Source organism: Brassica oleracea, chromosome C9 (genome assembly GCF_000695525.1).
Source record: "Brassica oleracea var. oleracea cultivar TO1000 chromosome C9, BOL, whole genome shotgun sequence".
In the NCBI taxonomy this organism is placed as follows: domain Eukaryota; kingdom Viridiplantae; phylum Streptophyta; class Magnoliopsida; order Brassicales; family Brassicaceae; genus Brassica; species Brassica oleracea.
The window spans coordinates 8,966,281-8,985,561 of NC_027756.1; the positions used below are offsets into that span (position 1 = coordinate 8,966,281).

Genomic DNA, 19,281 nt, shown 5'->3' on the forward strand with positions numbered 1-19,281 from the left:
TAATCTACTACTAATCCATAAATTGAATTAACCGGTTCGAGAGGTTTATTGCCGGTTTTGGCTGGTCAATTAATGTTCCCGGTCGAACTAGCAAGTCCGGTTCGATTGTAAAAAATCTTGGGTTTTGAAGGCCCATTTGAAATCCAGTGCGGCCTGCTCTTTAAACGACTATAATATATAAACAACAGTGTAATTCGTAACCCTAAAAAAAGTAGCGTCGCCTCGAAGAGCAGAGAGCCAGAGAAGTCAAGAAGATTATCTTTAATCGACCATGGGAAAGGTGCACGGTTCATTGGCTCGTGCCGGGAAGGTGAGAGGTCAGACCCCGAAAGTGGCTAAGCAGGACAAGAAGAAGAAGCCACGTGGCCGTGCTCACAAGCGTTTGCAACACAACCGCCGTTTCGTCACCGCCGGTAAAATACTTCTACTCCCAATTTGATTTATACCTCCAGTATAGGATTCTTCAATCGATCATTGATCGTCTTAGCAACCTGTGATTTTGTCATTTCTGTTTGAAATCGCAATCTTGGTTGCAGATAATAGTTTTTGATGATAAGACTTGTGTTTGATTTTGTATTCCATTTTATAATTAGAAGCAATCAGCATTTTGTATTTGCCTTTGTTGTACTCATCTCTAGACTGTAGGACTTTTGTGCTTAAACATTACTGTTTCTGTTTTTTTTTATTTTTTTGGCTCCTTTTACTTTTTGTTGATCTTTTAAATCGCTTTGACAGTGATCCATAATCGTAGTGTGCTTTGATCAACATTAAGATGCTAATCATTTACTTGAACATTTATTTAATGTGGTACACTACCATTGGATGAATATAGTAGTTTGTGTAAAATAAACACGCATGTTCATTCATTGATTCCACCATACATTTTGTGCTTCTTCTTTTTGTTGTTAAACATGAGATTGCATCAGAAAGTTTTATTCCTACAAATTGGATTCATATTTGCTTTTATTTGTGTTGTTTTTCAGTTGTTGGCTTTGGCAAAAAGAGAGGACCAAACTCATCAGAGAAGTAGACAAACCAAGACTTTTGTTGTGATTTCTGTTCGGATTTTTTGATGTTTAGATAACGCGTTTCAGTTCCGGTATAATGAGTCGATGGATATTGAGCCAATGCTTGCTGTCAATTTGATCCGTGTTCCTCCTTGGATTATTATTATTATTTGTTGGACAAACTACTTCATTATATTAAAGAAACTCAAACTCCATAGATAAAGAGGCAAACCATACCAAAGGATTCACCAAACTACTGATTAAAACAAAGTATAAATATGGATTTACAATTCAACAAAAGATACAAAATATTATCTAATCTCAAATGACATTCCTTGAACTTAATTCTTTTTGACAAGAAGCCAAAATACTGCCCACTGTCTTCATTGCAACTAGTGCAGCTATAGGAAGAAAATCTGCAACAAGAGCAGAAGAGCTTAATATCCGGGGAGGATGATCCTCGCAATACCGGCAGTTTTAGACGACATAATCACTCAACATAAGATTTAAGATTGAGCTTAACCTTCATAACATGTGACACATAGCAACCCACATGCCCAAGAAAACCAAATTCACTGGGAATACTAAAGCTGGCTTTAATTTTTTCAAAATAGGATCTTGCTTAGTTTTGACTGGCTTTAATTTGAGTAGAGATAATTCAAAACATAAAAAGGGACTTGGATGGAATTATATTTCCTCTCAAGGATTTAATAAAGCAGACGTTATTAAAAAAGGGAGTTGGATGACCAAAAATGAAGACAAAGACAACGTGAACATTTAAGTTTGTGAGTGTTTTTCCTCCTGTACATCTCTTCCATGCTTATAGTGTACAGGCACATGCATTGCTTTAAAAAAGACAGGCATGTCAATTACTTAGGAAACTAGAGTCATGTGCATTGCTTTAAAAACATGCACGTCATTTACGTAGGAGACTACTAGTCATATGCATTGCTTTAAAAATGTATGTTTGTTAAAAACAATCTTACCGAAAGAAAAAAAACAGTGTTAAAAAAATGTCGCATACTTAGGCGACTAGAGTCATATGCATTGCTTAATAAGGAATTGCATGATAATTACTTAGGTTCTGATTTTGAAATCTTTTTCTGTGGAGTGGGTTTATATTATATAAGGTTCTATTGTGTAATGGCAAAATATCTCCTAAATTTTTTCGTTTGAACAGATACAGAGAGGTAAAAATGAAGATATATTGTTTGATGGCGTGGCAAATGTTCATGATAATTGTTCTTGTCAACTCCCAGAACCGAATCGGTATGTAACCATTTTCTTTTTATATTGATTTATCTAAGGTTTTATGAAATATCTGAAAGCGAAATCTTGTTCTCGGTATTTATTTTGTATATGACTATAGGTTTCATCAACGTGGATTGCGGTCTGTCGCGCCACGAATCTCCTTACTCAGAACTCAAGATTAGGTTGACATATACCACAGACGCAGATTTAGTGGAAAAGTAGGGGAATCAGGCAGAATCGATAAAATATTTGAGACCATGTATCGAAGGCCCTATTGGACCGTCAGAAGCTTCCCAAAACCTGAACGGATTTGTTACAAACTTAACACCGAGCGAGAAACCAAATATTTGATCGGGGCCACGTTCCTATATGGAAACTATGGCGGTCGTAATAGGTAATACAGTCCCCAGCTTCGATCTCTAACTGAGTCCATATCTGTGGACAATGGTAGAAGCTAATAGTACTACTAAGGAGGTCATCCACGATACCACATCTCAGTCGTCTTTACAAATATGTCTGGTTAATACAGAAACAGGCCCTGAACAGGCGTGCCTTTCATAAACGTCTTAGAGCTACGACCACTAGATCGAGATGCGTACACTACTCAAGATGTTGTTCCGGTCGTATCATGGAAATCCAGAAAGTGCCATGATTCGGTAAGAACCATTTTCTCCAATCATATCTGTTTTCTGTTTCTTACATAAAGTTGTTTTATATCTTTTAAACTAATCATGCAAATGATGATGTAGCTGGGGTCGATACGGTTTGTTACCTTCCCACCCTCCCATATATAGCATTGTATTATAGAACGATCCCATGTTTTTCTTTATGCGTCGTATATGAACGCTCTAGTCGATGGATCATAGTAATTTGTCCATGAACTTAAGCTTCGGGGTCCTCCGATCCATTCCGCGATCCCATCCAAGTTTCATTCCTGGGAGTAAGACATTAGTTGGGTAATTTGCCCATGATCTTAAGATTTGGGTCCTCCAATGTTATATATTGGAGGGTGGGATCTTGTGGCAGATCTTTGACTACCCCACTGATGTTTTACTAACGGGAATGAAACTTGGGTGTGATCCCTGAATGAAGGACTCTGAATCTTAAATTCATGGGCAAATTCCATCGACTGGAGCGTTCATATACGATAAAAACATGGGATCGTTCTATACAGTGTTATATATGGGAGGGTGGTAAGGTAACATACCGTATCGACCTGAGCTACATCATCATTAAACACATGATTAGTTAACAATAAAAAAATTTAGAACAACTTTATGTAATAAAGAGAAAAGAGATATGATCGGAGAAAATGGTTCTTACCGAATCATGGCACCTCTTCTGGATTTCCAAGATACGACCGGAACAACATCTAGAGTGAACCACTTGAAGTACTGTAACTTCACTCCATCTTCGTCTTCTTTGTGTTCACACGATCTAATTTAATATGTTCATAACCATTACACCCATTACATTTGATTTCTTTTTTTTTTGAATGATGGACAATCTTATTTGATATGTTCAACACCATGACAAAAGCACACCACTTCAGTATTTTTGTATCTTTTTCTTTTGTAGGCAATTTGTTGTTAGACATCTTATACAAAAGTTCCATGGTTTCTTCAAGTTTCTGAATCATTAAGTGAATGGATATTTCAAGATTCTGAGCTCTATGAATATTTTCATCAACTGTAAGTCTAGGATCTTCAATAGGCTTTGGCAACTTAGATTCTAATTTCATCTCCTTAGCCTTTAACATCGTCACTGCATCAGCGAAGTTGAATTCATTAGTGTTCGTCGTCATCTTTATCGCAGTTTTATGTTCAACAAACTTAGTAGGCAAGCATCATAAAAGTTTCTTCACCAATTTTACATCTTTGTACTTTTTACACAAAACTTGTGTTTCATTGGCTATGGATATGAGCTTGGCACTGAATTCTCATATCTTTTCATCATTGCTCATCCTTATGTTTTCAAACTGTAATGCAAGCAAGTCCAATCTTGTCCTCCAAAAATTCGCAGTACCCTCAAAAGCATTTTGTAGTATATCCCAAGCTTCTTTATCCGATTCACATCCCTGTGTAAGCTCAAATTACTTTTCAACTACAGAACTGAAGACTATTCAATGCTTTCGCACTAAACACTGAAAGCTTTTTCTTTCCAGTCCACTCTGTCTTCAGTTTAGGTGTCTTTAAGCCATCTTCTAGTGTCAAATACGGTTCTTCCCATCCACATTGAAAAACTGTCGAGACATCTTCATCAGTTTCACGTAAGCTTGCTTTCATTCTCACTTTTCAATACCCATAATTCACATCATTCAGCAGAAACATATTATGTGCCAAAATCACCATATTTCTCTTCTCAAGATATCACCTTCATTCAAAAAAACCTCATTCGTTTAGGCGTCTCGCTCAGATACCAATTGTAGAATCGAGATTCAACAAAAATAAAAGGCACACAGTAGTTCCACATACATGTATGTCTATTTTAAAATGAAAGAAAAGCCTTTATACAATCTCTTATGGCCTTGCTTGATCCAAATTACAAGACAATGTCACACACAAATCGACACAGATCAATTAACACACCTACCTTTCTTGACTCAACACATGTTGATCAAATCCACCAATTCACTAAGCTAACCCCAAAATCCTTTTGGTTTCTCTCTGAGAATTACAACGTCAAAAAATCTAACCCCAAAACTAGGTAAAAGCCAAGATATATATCAAATATTTTTTTCCTATTATCTAACATATTATTTTCTATGTTTTAGCATCACTTAAATCTTTCAGTTCGTGATTTAATAACAATTCTTAATGCGTATTTCGTCAACCATGCATATGAAATATTCTACATCATCGTGTCTTGACGTTTTCTTTTTATTCTTCAGAAGCGTGTTTCACACATCATTCTTCATGTGTAACACATGTACACAAACTAAAGCTCCATCATTGTATCAACCTATCAAGCTCCAATTTCTTGAGTTTACATTCTCTAGCTGACTAACCTTTAAGAAAAATATGCGTCATACATCTCATAAAAGTATTAACTTAAACTCTCCCTGAATCAACTATCATCTCCCCCTGCTTGGCTTAAAACTTTGTAAAAAAACTTCATGATACTTGTTCGAACATAACCCCACTCGATACCTTCTAGTCCATCGAACTGGTTCTTGAATTTAAGTATGACACATTGGTATGCTTGTGTGACACACCTTTCGTGAACTTAGGATATAGATATTTTGTGGCTATCCATACATGTCCATAACATCTGGGTTTTATATAACAAAGGTTCATCTTCCAGGCTCGCTCAATCTGATTTCTCCAAGAATAACAGAAAATAACCTTATGAATATGATTCCTGCAAAATAGACATCCATTCCTCCGATTTATTTCAGGTTTTGGAGGCTGTGGTTTTGTCGAAATCTTATGCTCCATTTTCACAGGGTATATGTATGTATTTTCTCTACTTTCAAGCTATTTTTAAGGTGAGTTATAGTACCTTTTACGAATTTGATCACATCAACATAATTGGATTGATCCTTGGGAGTATCACCCTTGTATCCTAAATCCCAATTCATATTTGGAGGTCGTCCAATTGACAATATATGATCTAAAGTTTCAGATCTTTTATTCAGCATCATGAGATTCTTGTAGTTCTCATTGTGCTGCCTTTTGAATGTTGATTCTTCTATTGTTCATGATTGAACATCTCCCACGTCTTGTTAATCTTGTGTTCCAAGCTTTGATTTTTGTCTTGTTCAACACCCAATCTGTTGATATGCCTTGAATCTGGATGTTACATCTAGGCGATGGATGTTACATCACGTACATCATACCGACTCAGTTGCATCAAGAGCGTTGCATCAAGTTATTATGGATGTTACATCTTATCGTGGGCTTAGGCCCATGAGTCCATAAAGTCTAGGGTTTTAGATACAAGATGCTGCTACATATATCTTGTATTCGAAGTAACCCTAAACTTGCACTCTGTAAGCTCAATACCGCCTCCAATAATAAGATATCTCTTTGCCCGTGGACGTAGCTCTAGGGGTGAACCACGTTAAATATATGTGTCGTAGTTACATCACTTTTATTCATCTGTTTCCGCATATGTTCCGTCTCACGTCCTTCACAACAAACTGGTATCAAAGCTCGGGGTTGGTGATCTGGTGAGAAGATGTCTAGAATAAACGTAAAGATCGACAAGTTTGATGGGAGAAACAACTTCAGTCTTTGGCAGATTAAGATGCATGCGTTGTTAAGGCAACAAGGCATCTGAGGACCATTGTCAGGGAAGAAATCTGAAGCAGCTGATTTGGAGGCTCTGGAAGAGAAAGTGTTCTCAACAATTTTGTTGTGTCTAGCAGACGAGATTATCATCGAAGTGTCAGATGAGAAAACGGCTGCTAGTTTGTGGCAGAAGTTGGAGAGTTTGTACATGACAAAATCTCTGACGAATAAGCTACTTCTGAAGCAACACCTCTTCTCCTTGCGTATGCAAGAAAGTATTGAGCTTCGCGACCATCTTGACAAGCTAAATTCGATATTACTGGAGCTGCATAACATCGATGTTAAGGTGGAGGATGAAGACGCGGCACTAATCATGTTGGTATCTCTGCCTAACTCCTTCGAGAACTTCGTGCAATCGTTCATTGTTGGCAAAGATACATCAAAACTGGAAGAAGTTACGTCGGCGCTTCATAGTCCGGAATTGCGCCATAAGGCATCCATCTCAGGGACATACAATCAAGCATCGAGGTTGTTTGTCAGTGGTGTGAAGGGACATGGGAATAGAAGGACTTCGAAAGATAGGAAGTCGTTTCCAAGGGCTCCTAAAGCATCTGATATTTGCAACTATTGCAAAGAGAAGAGACATTGGAAGTCAGACTGTCCCAAGATGAAGGAGCAACAATTTGGTTCTGTTGCAGTAGCCGAGGATGAAACCAAGTCTGACGATGACATCACTCTTGTTGTGCATGGACACACACACACTCTTCTGATGTGTGGGTTCTTGATACAGGAGCATCCTACCATATGACACCGAGGAGAGAGTGGTTTTCAGAGTACACAAAGGTACTTGACAGCAAGATTAAGATGGCAAACGAATTTGTCTGCAAGATTGTTGGGATCGGCTCAATCAAGCTCAGGACACATGATGGTAGATTATGCACATTGAACAAGGTTAGGCATGTTCCATCAATGACAAAGAATTTGATATCCGTGAGTCTTCTGGACAGGAAAGGGTTCAAATATTTGGGTGGCGATGGAGTTTTGAATGTCTACAGGGGTTCTGATGTGATTTTGAAGGGTTTCATGAACGGTACTATGTATTTGCTGAAGGGTACAACGGTTACCGGTTCAGCAAATGTTGCATCGCCAGAGATCCCAGAGGAAGATATGACTAAGCTATGGCATATGAGGCTTGGACATATGGGTGAGCGTGGGATGCAACATCTGTCAAAGCAAGATATGCTTCATTCTGATATTGGTTTGAGACTCTGCTCGAAAGAGTTTAAAGAATTTTGTAAGGATGCAACATCTGCCAAGCATCTTACAGATAGGGGACCACCACAGCGGGATGGTGTTGCAAAATGGATAAACCAGATAATGCTAGAGAGGGCGATGTGCATGCTCTCGAGTGCTGGTTTGGAGAAGCAGTTTTGGGCTGAAGCCGTTAACACGGCTTGCTACTTGATAAATCTTGTTCCCCACATAGGCATCGAGTGCATGATACCTTCTGAGGTGTGGTTAGGTAGATCTGCTGAATATTCACTTTTAAGAGTGTATATGGGCTACGGTGATGGAATCAAAGGATACATGGTCTGGTCTCCATCAGAAAACTGAATGGTTCTAACCAAGAATGGTGTCTTCGATGAAGCATTTATGGTTAGAAGCTCAGGGTCCAGTTCAGAAGCAGAAAAAGGTAGCACTGATAAACAGGTGGAGCTGCAAGATGATCATGAAGTGATCGATGTGCATGCACACACAACAAATCAAGAGGAGCGTGTAGTCTACGAAGATTCAACCGCTTGATGCTACAGAGTATAACATCGTGAAAGATCGACCAAGAAGGGTTGATGTCAGGCCACCAGAGAGATATCACTTTGATGATATGGTGGGTTTTATATACTTCAGGTTGCAGAGGAAGTGGATGTGTCATCCACCTACATGGAAGCTATTTCTAGTCCCAAGTCTGAGAAACGACATGTTGCAATGAGAGATGTGGAGTCTCATCAGAAGAATCATACATGGGATCTGGTCACATTACCATCGGGAAGAAGGGATGTTACATACAAGTGGGTCTTCAAGATTAAGGATGGAGCATCATCGGCACAAGAAGTTAAGTATAAATCTTGGGTTGCTGCAAGAGGGTTAAGTCAGAGAGAGGGAGTAGACTACAATGAGATGTTCTCACCTGTGGTCAGAGATACTTCCATCAGAGTGTTGCTAGCGCTGATAGCACGTCAGGACTTGGAGCTTGAGCAATTTGATGTGAAGACAATGTTTCTTCATAGAGAGCTAGAGGAGATATACATGATTCAGCCGAATGGTTGTCGAGTTCCTGGAAAAGATGACTATGTCTGTACGTTTCAGAAGTCACTTTGTGGATTTAAGCAGTCTCTCAGACGATGGTACAAGAGATTCAATAGCTATGTAATCAAGTTGGACTACATCAGAAGTCCTTTTGATTTGAGTGTCTACGTGAGTAAGTTTAAGGATGCGACGTTCATATGTTTGGTACTCGACGTGGATGGCATGATGATAGCTGAGGAGAAATCTGACATCGAGAAGCTGGAGCTTCTTGGTTCTGAAGTTGAGATGAAGGACTTGGGTGCAACAAAGAAGATTCTAGGGATGGAGATCTTCAGAGATAGGGAAAATGAGTTGTTCTTGTCACAGAAGGCCTATATTAATGATGTGTTGACAAGGTTCTTGATGTCTTCAGGTGAACCTATCAGTACTTTGTGCACTGCAAATGATCATCTCACCATGTATATGGGATAGCCCGTTGGGACATCTGGTCCGCAAGGACATATCTGGTCCGTTGAGACATCTGGCCCGTTTGGGCGTCTGGTCTGTTGAGACATCTGGTCCGTTGGGACATCCGGCTCGTTGGGGCATCTGGTCCGTTGGGACGTCTGGTCCGTTGGGACATCTGGCCCGTTGGGGGGTCTGGTCCGTTAGGACATCTGGTCCGTTGGGGCGTATGGTCCGTTGGGACATCTGGCCTGTTGGGGCATCTGGTCCGTTGGGACATCTGGCCCGTTGGAGCATCTGGTCCGTTAGGACATCTGGCCCGTTGGGGCGTCTGGTCTGTTGAGACATCTGGTCCGTTGGGACATTCGACTGATGTCGAACGTCTGGCTCTAGTTGAGCATCTGGCCGTTAAAGGGCGCCTGGTTTCTCATAGCAACACATCTGGTCTTAAGAGACATCTGAAGCAAAGAGAGCGATGGTACATTTGGCGTTGAAGAACACATCTGGTACATTTGGCGTTAATTGCGCATCTGGCATTTGAAAGTGCATCTTGTACATCTGGCACTGATGGCGCATCTGGTACATCTGGCGCAGGGAAACACATCTGGTACATCTGACACTTGAAGGTGCATCTAGTACATCTGTTATTGGGAGGATTCAAGTCAAGGTGGAGATTTGTTGATATGCCTTGAATCTGGATGTTACATCTAGGCGATGGATGTTACATAACGTACATCATACCGACTCGGTTGCATCAAGAGCGTTGTATCAAGTTATTATGGATGTTACATCTGATCGTGGGCTTAGGCCCATGAGTCCATAAAGTCTAGGGTTTTAGATACAAGATCCTACTACATATATCTTGTATTCGAAGTAACCCTAAACTTGCACTCTGTAAGCTCAATATCGTCTAATAAGATATCTCTTTGCCCGTGAACGTAGCCCTAGGGATGAATCACGTTAAATATATGTGTCGTAGTTACATTGCTTTTATTCATCTGTTTCCGCATGTGTTCCTTCTCACGTCCTTCACAACACAATCCATTAAGAAGCTGATTACTGATTTTCCCAGATTTTACGTTCACTTATGCAATCTTTTTAATTGGATTAATATCTTGTGCAACAAAAGTTCCATCTCAATGATGATTTTCTTAATTGACATGGGCATGTTAAGCACTTAAAGATATTTCTCTTTTGATATTTTTAGATGGATTAAATAATATCCAGTTTTCAAATGTATCTTTCTTAAATATAAATTCTAATTTAATATAAACATATTAGTATAGCTAGATTTATTAATTTTATTTCTTATTTAATACATTATGCTAAAATTTTATGGTTTATAATAAACGGACAAATGACCTTTCATATCCCTTTACATTGATTCATATATATTTAAATTGTCATGTATATAATAACATATTATGCAAGCATAATAAGACGGTACTATATATGTTAAGTAGTATAAAAAATTTGATATGATTCTCAAAGGATGGAGAGGACTATACTATATTTATAAATAGAATAGTTATATTGTAATTTAAAAAAAATCACTGAAAATTGGATCGAAGAAAAGATAGTGCAAATAGGTGAGGGAAAGACAGTGGTAAGAGGAGAAGACGGTGGTGATGATGAAATAAATAGCTGTGGTCGTGGTGTCCGTGTTACAAGCGCAATAACAACAAACGTAATACATGTTTGTTAACTTTCTATTTTATATGTCTACTGTAAATAAAACACAAAATCAATAAAAATGTTCAAATTCTCTGATTAACAACAAACGTAATACATATTTGTTAACTTTCTATTTTATATGTCTACTATAAATAAAACACAAAATCAATAAAAATGTTCACATTCTCTGATGTTTTTTAGTAACTGATGGTAATGGAGAGTGAAGTGTATTTGACGATGATGGAGGGTAAAGTGTATCTGACAACGCCAGAAAAATGGATTTTGTTTTTGGTACCGTTGATCGAGGATGAAAACATACATTAGAAGGAAGTGATGAGATAAATAATAGTAACAACAAACAATGCTAAAATAATAAGTGGTGTCGGCGGTGCCGGTATAGTAGTCGTGATTAAGGCAGAGTGGCAGAGATAATATATATGGATGGAACGGCGAAGGAGATGAAGTGGCGAAAATAAAAGGGCTTGTATCGCAGTGGTTCCCCTTCTCACAGACGACTGCCAGAAATCACAGGTTCGACTCTCTGTCGACGCGGAGGTACTATGACTCTCCAAAAAAATCCTAAGGGATTTTCCTAGATTCAAGCGGTGGGGTCTAATCACTATAAAAAGTTTACCCAAAACAGTTTTGCGAAAGGAGAAGGGCTTGTATCGCAGTGGTCCCCCTTCTAACAGACGACTGCCAGAGGTCACAAGTTCGACTCTCTGTCAGCGCGATGGTACTATGACTCTCCAAAAAAATCCTAAGAGATTTTCCTGGATTTGGGGCACCGCTTGCGGTGTGGTCTAGTCACTATAAAAAGTTTACCCAAACCAGTTTTTGAATCTTTCCTCTCTCTCTCTCTCTCTCTCTCTCTCTCTCTCTCTCTCTCTCTCTCTCTCTCTTGTAAACCCTAGTTTGATTGGCGCCGCTCAGCCGGTGGCGGCTTCCGGCGAGTCCGTCGCGGTTGTCACCGGCTGTCTTCCCTTTCCTCTACTCTGTCTCTATCTCGCCTCCTTCCACAGCTCTTTTGTCTCGCTGATATACCTACTGTTGTGGTCTTCCTCTCTTCGCCGGCGTCGCTGCCCAGTAACGGCAAACTAACCGTTGTCAACTTTTCAAAATCAATTCTCAATTTAAGTGATCTTAATATAGTTGTAGATGATTTATCAAATCAAATTGCGCTAGGTATACTTTCAATGGAGGACGATTGTGCTTCGGTGGTGGTGCTCCGGTCATCGCCGATCCCTCCGGCGTCAGTTGCTGGTGTCGAAGACTGGTTCCCTCGTTCTCGGTTGGAGGGCTCTCGTCTCTGAGATCTCTACTTTTGATTCATCACGGTTTCTCACCACCAATGAGAAACAAATACATCAAGAGTCGATTTTGCATCTCAACGAGCTCCCTGGCAGTGGTGGTTACTCCCTGCTAGTGGTTTCTCCTTGTAGGTGGGTGCAGGGCTCCTTGTGGCTAGGAGATGTCGCTGTCAGGCTCATGAGGTGGGCTGAGTTCTTCTTCTCGTCTTAACCAGAGGTGGCGGTCTGGTGAGCTGGTTAGATTGAGCTTATATGCTCGATTTTTGGCCAGTCTCTGGTTCTCAGAGTTAGTCACTCGTGCGGGTCAATGTGGTCTTAGGTTGTTGTAGTCTACCTTCGTCCTCATTCCCGGTGACAGCGAGTGTAGCTAGCATCTCTGAAGTAAGGGTTTAGTGCTTCGGTTCTTGCCCTGTGGTGTTAGCTCCTTTTATCGTGCAGCGTCTGGTGGATGTGGCGGGTTATCAACTATTAGTCTCTCCAAATAAGAGCGGTTGTGGGCTTGATGTTGAGGTGTTGGTGGTTCCAGTGAGGGGCTTACAGGTTGTTGGAGTATCATGGTGCCTTTGAAAATCAGGAGGGAGGAGCAGAGGTGGCTGTTTGCGGTGATTGATGTTTGGGGCTTCGACAGGCTCTAGTTCGTTGGTTTCGCCACTTTGGTGCGGCCCCATTGTCGTCTGCTGCAAGCTCCGAGTTCTCGCTGGTGTCTTTGCTCTTTGCGGGTGGTAGGGCTTTGTTGTGAGGTCATTTTATGGAGGCGAGTGCCTGGGCAAGCCAATATTACCGGCTCGTGACTCATGTTTTAACTGGTGCCGTACTATGGAGTTTCTGATCTTGCGTTTTGCATGCTCTTGGCGACTCTCTCAAGTTCTCTCGAGTGCTCTCTCCTCTGCCTTTTGGTATCGGTTCTCAATCGTGTTTTTCATTACTGTATTTTGTTGTTGTGTTAGTAGTTTCAGTTTGGTGTTTGTATTTTCTGCTACTAGTATCTCTTTGTACCGTCTGTCACAAACTCAAAAAATTGGTAATGCAATCTTAACATGTTTACCAAAAAAATAAAATAATAAGTGGCGAAAGAAAAGATGAAAAAACATTTTTAAAAATAAAAGAAAAAAAATAAAAATCAAATACTTTACGTCTCTTGATTATTAAGGGTGAGAATGGAATTGATACATATTATACGCACTATATTCTAGCTATTAGTTAATTATGGTTAGTTTCTTAATTTTTTCTATGGTATGGTTATGTACTCCATTTCTCATATTTTAATGATATGGTTTAGAGAAAAAATCACATTTTACTTTATATATAATACATAGAGATGAAAAACAGGTTTTGTCCTCCCGTTTCGTACCGCTACGGGTTTGCCTTCAGGAAGGTTAGGTCCGCACGAGTAGCAGTCTCATGAATGGCTGCCCAAACCAGCCCGACAATATATGTAAGCATTTGCGGATTGGTCCGCATGACATGTGCTTACATACATGCATAAGGCTTATGGACGCTTCAGGATGATTCATGTCGCGTCAGCTGCTTCAGGACGCTTGATGATGCTTCAGTACATGAGTCGAGGATTGAACTGGATCAGCCGATCAGGCAAGACGAGTTTTTTTGAAGATTTTTGCTGGATCAAGACACTTGTTTAGTTATTTTTGTCACACTCCAGAACACATCCACATAACATCAAACCAAGCTAAACACAAACATAACAAGCAATACAATATAATGAACGAAATGAACAAACAAGTCAATCAATTATTTCGAAATTATTTCGAAATGAACAAATGGGCATTATTTCGAAAACAAACCATAAGAATCTTTCCTTACATGTGACACATGTGACATGCATGGAGCGAAAGAGAGTTTGGAACCACCGTCGATACCCATCATCTAAACTGGATCTTCTTTTTCAGTGGAAAGTGAGTTCGCAAATATTTTCTGGTGGTTCGAAGAAGCTCCACTGGTACAGATGGAAGACGCATAGGAGACTAGAATCATCATCGACCCTCAAACCGCTATCACCAGAGCTCCCATAGGTTGTGGATGAAAATTTAACGCCCAATCTCCTTTGTTCTCTCTCTAGTTTTTTCAGGTGAAAACAAAAATGAAGATTAAGGTTTTGCGGATCTTTAGAATCCCACAAATCAACTTGCGGGCCCATTCCCGCACAGTACCATCCCACAAGGTCCGCAAATTTTTGGACCTACTAAATGTAGGCCCAAACCGCCCTGCAACAAGTCATTATGGGTCAGGCACGTGGTCCAGTTCCAACATTGCCATAGTACACGAAGGTGTTTTGGCAAACCAATACTTTTTTCAGCAAACCGCAGATCCATCTTAGAAAAAATAAAATTTTGAAGAAATAAAAATCGAAAAAGCCAATAAAATATGACCAACAAAGATATTATCAAATGCCATTACAAGAGACGCACAAATCCAAACCCGGAAGAGCGACAACAAAGATATTTGGTTCTAAAGTATCATCAAATCGATCGCGTTATTACAATCAATCACAATGAAAAGGGGAATGGCATTCTTTTAGCGAAAGAAGAACTTAAGAAACATAAATTTAGAGATCAGACTCGATGAGGTAATCCCCGAGCCTTTCCACAACCAAATTGCATTGACCTCCAGTCATTGGCTCCTCGTAGATGCCAATGACCAAGGCTTGAGTCGTCTTCTTGATAGTAACGCCTCCAGGTCCCTACAGATTGTAATATGAATCCTGATCACATTCTCTAACATAAGATCATCATCCAAGGGCTAATGGATAAGAATCATAGACATATATGTTACCTTCTTCCCTCGGATCACAGCTCCTGGTTCACCTTGAATAACCATGTACTTAGCTCCACCGAGAAATAAACCGGTCGGGGCAAGAAACCCAGGCTCCTCAAAATCCTTGGTGATTCCATTGATTTCTTCGGTCTTCAACTGAAAAAAAAAAAACATATCAAGAACACAAGACGATACAGTCATTAGATTGAAGTCACTTTAGATCATTGATGCACAAATCAATAGAAACATATATATTATAATCGCTCGCGCATGCATGCGTATGAGTTCACAAACGCACATGGATCTTGTATGGAAGCTACGATTAACTACTGATACCGATGAAATCTCATAATCGGACTTAAGATCTAGAACCCTCCTAGGTTCAACTCGATTGATTCGGAAACACAGATCGCAATTTTTCATTGGTGAGATCGAAATCAGATCCGAGATTACTCAGATCCGATCACGGAAAATCGCAAGAACAAACGATCGATTTCGACATTTGAACGATGGAGCACAGAAGAAAGAGAAGAGAAGAAACCTGAGGGAAATTGGCGCTCTGAGCCCAGACACTGCCGTCTTGACCGAGAATAGCGGCGGCGGTTAGGTGGTTGCCTTCCACATCGCACATAAGATGGTCATCAACGTACGATTGCCACGACATATTCTTCTTCTTCTTCTTCTCCGACGAGTTATTTGCTTCTCTGAAAGACTTCTCTGAGTTGAGACTTCTGAGATTTTTGATCGTAGACAAGGAAAATGTTGTGCTTTAAATTGATATTTTCTCGTAGTTAACTAAAGTTTTTGGGCTGTCAAGCAAATTAATCATAGTTTTTTTTATAAAAAAATAGTACAGAGATATCCCATAATTATTATTCTTGTAAATTATTAGAAAATTGGTAGGGAAGTGGAAGATACACATCAGATACAGGAATAAATTTTATCACAACATGGTATATGTTAATAAGTTGAGAATCTCTATAAATTATTCAAGGTACTAAAAATAAATATATAAATAAAAAGCAAAATAAAATCATACAACGTGAATGAAAAATGGAGAATAGAATCATTTAACAAAGATAGCTATACTTAGAGTCTTAGACAACTATAGTACAGTTATATATATTAAGAAATGGTTATTTAAAATTAATAATATATTTTTAAAATAATATATACCAAATAATATCATATATATATATATATTCAACTATTAAAAAGAATTAATAAACAAAATTCACATCACTTTTCGCAATAATTTAATGATGAATTTTACAAACATATAGAACACAAATACTAACCAGTTAAATAAAAGATTTTCAATCTAATAAATATTTGTTTTTGCCTTGTTTTCGTTTATATTACCTTAACAAAATATGGCATAGAGTTTATTTGTGAAATAACTAAAAAAAAAGAAAATTTAGTTTAGTAGAAAGAGAGCAGAGAGAAATAAAAAGAAAAAAGAGGAGAGAGGATGTGATTTTAGTTAGTCAATGAATTATTTTATTTTTTATAATTATTTCACCAATTTTCCTACCGTATTTACAATGATCAAAAACAACATATTAATATGATTAAATTATGCATATTTTTAATAAAAATCTATAAATCTACATTATAATAGAGCAGTTGCATCACTCCTGATGAGACACATCAGCGATTTGTGGGTCCCACTTTTAAAAAGTGTCAAGTCTGTGACTCGAACCCGGGTTATTGAGATCTAAACAACAACATTTATACCACTGAGCTAAAAGATTCTTTGTACATTGATGACTGAAACAAATATATATTTATGAAGGTCGGAAACCTTTGCTTCTTCGGTTTTCTCTGTGGGACCCACACTTATTTATTTTATCTAATGATTTAATAAATACTTTATAACTCACGTTTTGAAATGAGATTCGTTAAAAAAAAGTCCAATAAACTTCTTTGGTCTGTAAGCGTTCTCTTCAATGGAAATTTAGGGCTTTCAATTTTTAATCATCGGTTCATGACTCATCAAAGAAACACAGCCATGAATCAGTTTTTCTTCTTTAGTCTCTACATCTCCCCATCTTTAATAAATTCATCATCGGTTCTTTTATTTTGCCTGATAAATCATGATTGTGTAGTTTTAATTTTCTTTGGTCATCCTTAGTTTGCACCCTTTGATCTAACCAAGAAGAAGAAGAAGACATTTGTCGTTTAGGATGCTATCGAGGACTCAGCTGAGTCACACGGGAGACATACTATCCGTTGCCTGATTATTCAAGAAGAGTTTATGTGTGGTGAAACATATTTGTTTCTTTTCATCAGTTGCTTTGTTTAATCTTTTTTCCTGCAAATAATGATGGCTTTGACAGTTCATTCACGGGAGCCAATAAGTAAAAGAAGAGGAAGCCAGTGAATGTTTGACATTTTCTGTCTTCCTGAGTTTTTTTTTTTCATTCATTAAACTTGGATTTTGAAGATTATGTGCCTCACATTCTTTTTATTTTGATGGTTATTAGGTTGAATGAAGATCATTGAATAAAGAAAATGTCGATGCTCCTGAAGATTTGGAGGGTACTTTATATTTCTTTCTCTGATAATTCTAGCGACATAAATTTGAACCTTACAGAGGGTATAATGCAGAGCATCCTAATGATGAGGAAGAGGTGGAGGGAATTGATCTGCACCAGCAACGTTACCCGTGGGAGGGAAGTGACATGGATTACTTATACGACTACTTTGCATTCATACCTCATTCTCCATCTAACTTCTCGGTGCTACTATATAATGATCAAGTCATTTTCTGCACAAATAGGCAAGTGGGGATGTTACGTTGGGTGCTTGGTTTATTGGGCTTGGCTATACAAAGTCTGTTGTGACTCTAAAACTTTTACCTCATTTAACATTGATTCTGGTTCTTGGGAGAATTGAAGGTTGTGAATGAAAGGCACAAGCAGGGAACATATGTGTAGTTGTGTTCGACTCGTCATGTAGCGGTATCTGCAGATCCGCTGATCCCATTGTGGAGGTTAACATGAAATGTGTTGACCTGGAAATCATTATTTGGAAGCTACATTTCGAGGCATTTCCTCAACATATAAATAGACCATAGACAGAGTTTGATATTTATAATACTCAGTGATCATGGAGTCTGTAGAAAACAGTCCTTTTGCATATTCTATATAGAACCAAAAGATATGTTCTTTTTCAATATAATTGATTTGACTAAAGCTATCTTGGATGACAAAAAGAAGGATTGCAAGTTTAATAACTTCTACTTTAGACTTTAATTTCAACTAAATTATAATCAGTCTTTTATCCATATCATCTTAGTTATAATCGTAAGGATTTATTAGAATAAATAAACAGTTTCAACAATATTTAATATGTGATTTAATAAACAAAAGAACATGTAGGATTTTTAGGATTTAAAGAGATTGGAGACAATAGTTAATGAATATGAAAAGAATACGAAGCAGATAATGAAAAATGATTCGAACAAATTAGTGGCAACACAGAGCTAAGCGAGATAAAAATATCAATCAATAAAGAACGAAAGAAGAATGAGCAGTGTTAAGTTATTACACAAGCCAAAACTAAGACAAATCAAACGATAGAACGTGAAAACAAATGTAAATAAGACAAGAGGAGATGATGAAGATAAAATGCATTGAAAAACTGAATGCTAGATTAGTAAGCAAGAGACAAAAATAGATTAAAATGCAAAAACTCTGCGATTTGGCGCGGGTAACGATCCCTAGTTTATTTAAAAGGGAAGTTGAGGGATGCCAGAATGTGCCATCATTTGTTCTCTACAGAGTGGACATTCTCTACAGAGATCTCAACCATATATTATTGTGTTATAGCCAACATTGCACTTAAATCTGGCCATCATATTCAATAATCAATCATTGTTTTTTCTGTGTAAAATATTAATATCAATCATAGTGTTTTTTTTTGTTGGTGTAAATGTTAAGACCTTTTTTCACTAAAGAATTCATTGATTCAAACTAGAGTTATACACATGAAGAGATACAAAGCGTGAGTTATAAGAACTCGTAGACCAAAGCCAACAGAAACCATACATTCCAGAGACATATTCAGAAGAGTCTGGGACTCCCATCAATGACGGAAATGATTGTCATCTCTAAGTCGCTAACCAATGACTCATTGGAGGCACACGAATTATAAGAAAACCTATGCGACCAAGGTTGATAGTTCTCAAAAGTAGGCGGAGAATGTGTAAATGTATTCACTTATTATTTTATTTTTCGTAAAAGTATTCACTTATTATTGCTTATAACACACAAAATTTAAGGT

General features: G+C 38.3%; 2 protein-coding genes across 2 annotated transcripts; one reads left to right on the top strand and one right to left on the bottom strand.

The window, feature by feature from the left end:
• Positions 1 to 202: 202 nt before the first annotated feature.
• LOC106316552 (40S ribosomal protein S30) lies at positions 203 to 1,220 on the top strand. Its single transcript, XM_013754448.1, has 2 exons — positions 203 to 413; positions 984 to 1,220. Exons 1-2 carry the CDS (start codon positions 272 to 274, stop codon positions 1,028 to 1,030), a joined length of 189 nt encoding a protein of 62 aa, XP_013609902.1. The 5' UTR covers positions 203 to 271; the 3' UTR covers positions 1,031 to 1,220.
• Positions 1,221 to 14,603: 13,383 nt separating this feature from the next.
• LOC106315735 (profilin-1-like) lies at positions 14,604 to 15,797 on the bottom strand. Its single transcript, XM_013753548.1, has 3 exons — positions 15,536 to 15,797; positions 15,013 to 15,150; positions 14,604 to 14,920 (listed from the first exon to the last, which is right to left on the bottom strand). Exons 1-3 carry the CDS (start codon positions 15,656 to 15,658, stop codon positions 14,786 to 14,788), a joined length of 396 nt encoding a protein of 131 aa, XP_013609002.1. The 5' UTR covers positions 15,659 to 15,797; the 3' UTR covers positions 14,604 to 14,785.
• Between the last annotated feature and the right edge of the window lie 3,484 nt (positions 15,798 to 19,281).

Excerpts from the sequence above, each read along its gene's own strand:
- LOC106315735 (XM_013753548.1), bottom strand. The coding sequence starts at position 15,658 with ATGTCGTGGCAATCGTACGTTGATGACCATCTTATGTGCGATGTGGAA. Across the intron at positions 15,151-15,535 it reads AGAGCGCCAATTTCCCTCAG|TTGAAGACCGAAGAAATCAA; the intron begins GTTTCTTCTCTT and ends TTTTTTTTTCAG. Across the intron at positions 14,921-15,012 it reads CTGTGATCCGAGGGAAGAAG|GGACCTGGAGGCGTTACTAT; the intron begins GTAACATATATG and ends TACAATCTGTAG.
- LOC106316552 (XM_013754448.1), top strand. The coding sequence starts at position 272 with ATGGGAAAGGTGCACGGTTCATTGGCTCGTGCCGGGAAGGTGAGAGGT. Across the intron at positions 414-983 it reads CCGCCGTTTCGTCACCGCCG|TTGTTGGCTTTGGCAAAAAG; the intron begins GTAAAATACTTC and ends GTTGTTTTTCAG.